The 3,237-nt window shown below is 42.4% G+C and overlaps 1 protein-coding gene across 1 annotated transcript in view; it reads right to left on the bottom strand.

Annotated features, from left to right (window-relative positions):
- TMEM241 (transmembrane protein 241) overlaps positions 1 to 3,237 on the bottom strand; it is a 133,196-nt gene that overhangs the window by 98,737 nt on the left and 31,222 nt on the right. Inside the window, exon 4 of the mRNA XM_023510172.1 lies at positions 1,769 to 1,850. Within this exon, the coding sequence (XP_023365940.1) occupies positions 1,769 to 1,850 (82 nt within the window). The remainder of the gene's footprint in view (positions 1 to 1,768; positions 1,851 to 3,237) is intronic.

The raw sequence follows: 3,237 nt of genomic DNA, 5'->3' as shown, positions 1-3,237 counted from the left end.
ATTGTTGTTTGACGGGCCCAGGCAGGATTGGAACCCTCCACCTTAGGTGTATGTGGCTGGCGCCTTAGCCACTTAAGCCACAGGCACCTTCATTTCTTCCCCTGTCAAATGACAAGCGTCAGCCTCATCCCTTATGTGTACGCCAGGTGACTGTGAGAATCACATAAAAAGATACAAAGAAAATCACTCTGGAAACCTATGAAGAAACACTGTACAAACTAAAGGGATTGTTATGAGCACATCTTACTCATTCAAACTTCCAAATTCTGACCTGAATATACTATCCAGAACCTGGAAAAGATTTTTAAAATGTCTGTGCTACACACTGTTTTTACTAAGTCCTGTAGTCTATGGTGTAGGAGAAGAATTACCCTCTGCAGGCCAAAAGGTCTAAAGTGAGGCAGGGAGAGCCTGACAGATCCCAGAAGCAACAGAAAGCCAGTGCCAGGCTGTGTTCTGGGCAGAGCACCAATTCGCACTGTGGTTCAGTCCTTAGGCCCACCCAGGAAGCCTCTCCCCCGCTGTATTATCATCTCATCTACTCAAGCTTATGAATCATGAAAGAAAAAACGATCATTTAATTTCAAAATTCCACTCCCAACCAGTATTTTGCAACTTTGGAGTTGTTTAACAATAACATTATTATCCAGTTAGGCAGATTTTATTTGTTTGTTTTTACTGTTTTTGTATCTGAGATCTAAGGCACCAACATAACAACAAATTTTATATGAAATGACTAAATTGTTTCATAAATTCTGCATTTTCCCAAACATCAAAGTACAAACATTTCCTGATAAAAACAGTTAGCAGTCAGGGTACAAGACAGGGGGAGGAATTAACTCTATTCCTGATTTTTAAGCTGTCTTCTGTTAATGGTGGTTTTAATGGATTCTCTTTGATGACAAAATAACTAAGTTTTTGAACTTCAAAATAATATATCTGGAAGCAGCGTGGCTCTTCAAAGTTCCTGCATTTGAAGAGCTCAATCCTGCAGGGGAGAGGCAGGAGGGCAGAATGGAGAGCTTGTTTTACTAGCGTCCTAGTGTCCCCATGTACAAAGTGTCAACTCAGTGCCAGGAATTTACATCCGCAACCAAACACATCAATCCTGGGTTGGGTAGGGTACCCAATGGTTAGGGTTCAGTTCCTCAAAAGCGAGGAGCAAGTTGAGTCCTGCTTCTCTGCTCTCCTGAAGGGCCTCCATTCAGGCAGAATTGGGGGAGGGACCTCCATGGGGAAGGGTCTGAAAATACTGCTATTCTCAAGTCAGACATAGTGACTCACACCTGTAATCATAGCACTTTGGGAGATTGAGGCAGGAAGATCATTTGAGGTCAGTCTTTATTAAAAATAGAAAAATTGGTGGGGTGTGGTGGCATAGGCCCATAGTCCCTGATACTCAGGAGGCGGAGGTGGGAGGATCACTTAAGCCCGGGAGGATCACTTAAGCCCGGGAGTTTGAGGTTGCAGTGAGCTATGATGACACCACTGCACTTTACCCCAGGTGACACAGTAAGACTCTGTCTCCAAAACAAACAAACAAAAACAATTGCTACTTTCCCTTCTGCTTCTCCATCTGTGCGTCGGCCCTTCCCTTTTTTCTACTTATCTTCAAATTCAGCACAAAGGCCTCAGGCCCAAGATTTGTCCTATAATCTTGACTGTATCATCATTAAAGCTGATGCTTTGCCCCTTATTGATCTGAGGTGCCATAAGTTAAAAGGCAAAAAGGAATATGAAAGGGGTTGTTCCAACTTTGAACACTTACCAGTCTGGACAAGGCTCTGGATCCAGCATAGATTATACCCACAAACAGCACCGAAGCAGGAAGCCATGTCAAAACATTAGATCTGGAAAGACAGAAAAAAGCCAGAACACTTTTGTTACTTTATGTTAAAAAATCTAGCTGGAAGGGTTGACCCTTCAGATGCACCAACCACAGGAACAGAGCTTGTCCAAACATCCCTGAAGGATTCCTTAAGCGATGTGGTCTTTGCCCACCAAGAGTGACAGAGGCAGACAAACCCTCCCTCCCTGCACTCTTGTCATTTGCTGACTATCTACTGTGCCTGATCCCAGAGTTAGAAAAGGCCTTGTTGCAGGTTGGGGAGAGGAGAACAGATTTGAATTTTTTTCAAAGGTACTGAACATTATCCTTTGTATTTTAAGTAGTCTACAAGTTTTGAACCCATGCCAAATAATTAAAAATTGAAAAGGCAATTTACCTAGGCAATATACCAAACAGCTCCATGGAATCACAACCCAAAAAAGTCACAGTATAAAAAAATATGACGAAGAATCCTAGAATTTAAGGTGACTTATGCTGACTTCTTCAACCATTAACCTGACGTTGTTGCAATTCTGGTTTGGAAAATCTTGAAGGACTTCTAAAGGGCACATTGCTTTGATTGGATTGTGGCCACACCAGGAACTGCTTTTTCATTACAGTTTAGAATCAAAATTCCAGTTGTCACATACAGTGCCTATCACTGCGACTACAATTTATTTCACCTATCAGTTAGAAATGCATTCAATGGATTAACTCGAGTTCCTAGAGTTACCCTAATAATGAATAAAAATAAATAAAACCATTCCAGCAGGATTGAACATGATAAGCCCAACTAACTCAATGAACTGCCCTCCTGGAATGATGCCTGCCCAAGAATGTTCTTCCTAGGCCAGGTGCAGTGGCTCACGCCCGTAATCCCTACAGTCTGGGAGGCCAAGGTGGGTGGATTGCTTGAGCTTAGGAGTTCGAGACTGGCCTGAGCAAGAGCAAGAGCCCATCTCTACTAAAGACAGAAAAACAAGCCAGGCATTGTGGTGAGCACCAATAATCCCAGCTACTCCAGAGACTGAGGCAAGATTATTTCCTGATCCCAAGAGTTTCAAGTAGCTGTGAGCCGTGATGCCATAGCACTCTACCCCAGGGCAACAAAGTGAGACTGTCTCAAAAAACGAACAAAAAAACCCAAAAATGTGCTTTGTGAATTCTATTAGAACGGGCAGGTATTCCATCCCAGATCAACCCCAATTGGTACAACCTCCCAGGAAACCTAGCATTTAAGCATTTCTAGTCCATAGCAAAGGCCTTCCAACATTACTTGCTGCATAAATTCATTCAGAACATATATAGCAACTTACAATTTACTAGAAATATATTAATACCAGCTTCACAGTCAACTTTTATTGAGCACTTGCCACAAACCAGGCACTGTGTTAAGTGTTTCATACCCT

Source organism: Otolemur garnettii, unplaced genomic scaffold (genome assembly GCF_000181295.1).
Source record: "Otolemur garnettii isolate 467f Iridium unplaced genomic scaffold, OtoGar3 scaffold00012, whole genome shotgun sequence".
In the NCBI taxonomy this organism is placed as follows: Eukaryota; Metazoa; Chordata; class Mammalia; order Primates; family Galagidae; genus Otolemur; species Otolemur garnettii.
Note: the sequence above shows the minus strand (reverse complement) of the source record. Positions and strands in the feature narration are given on the sequence as shown.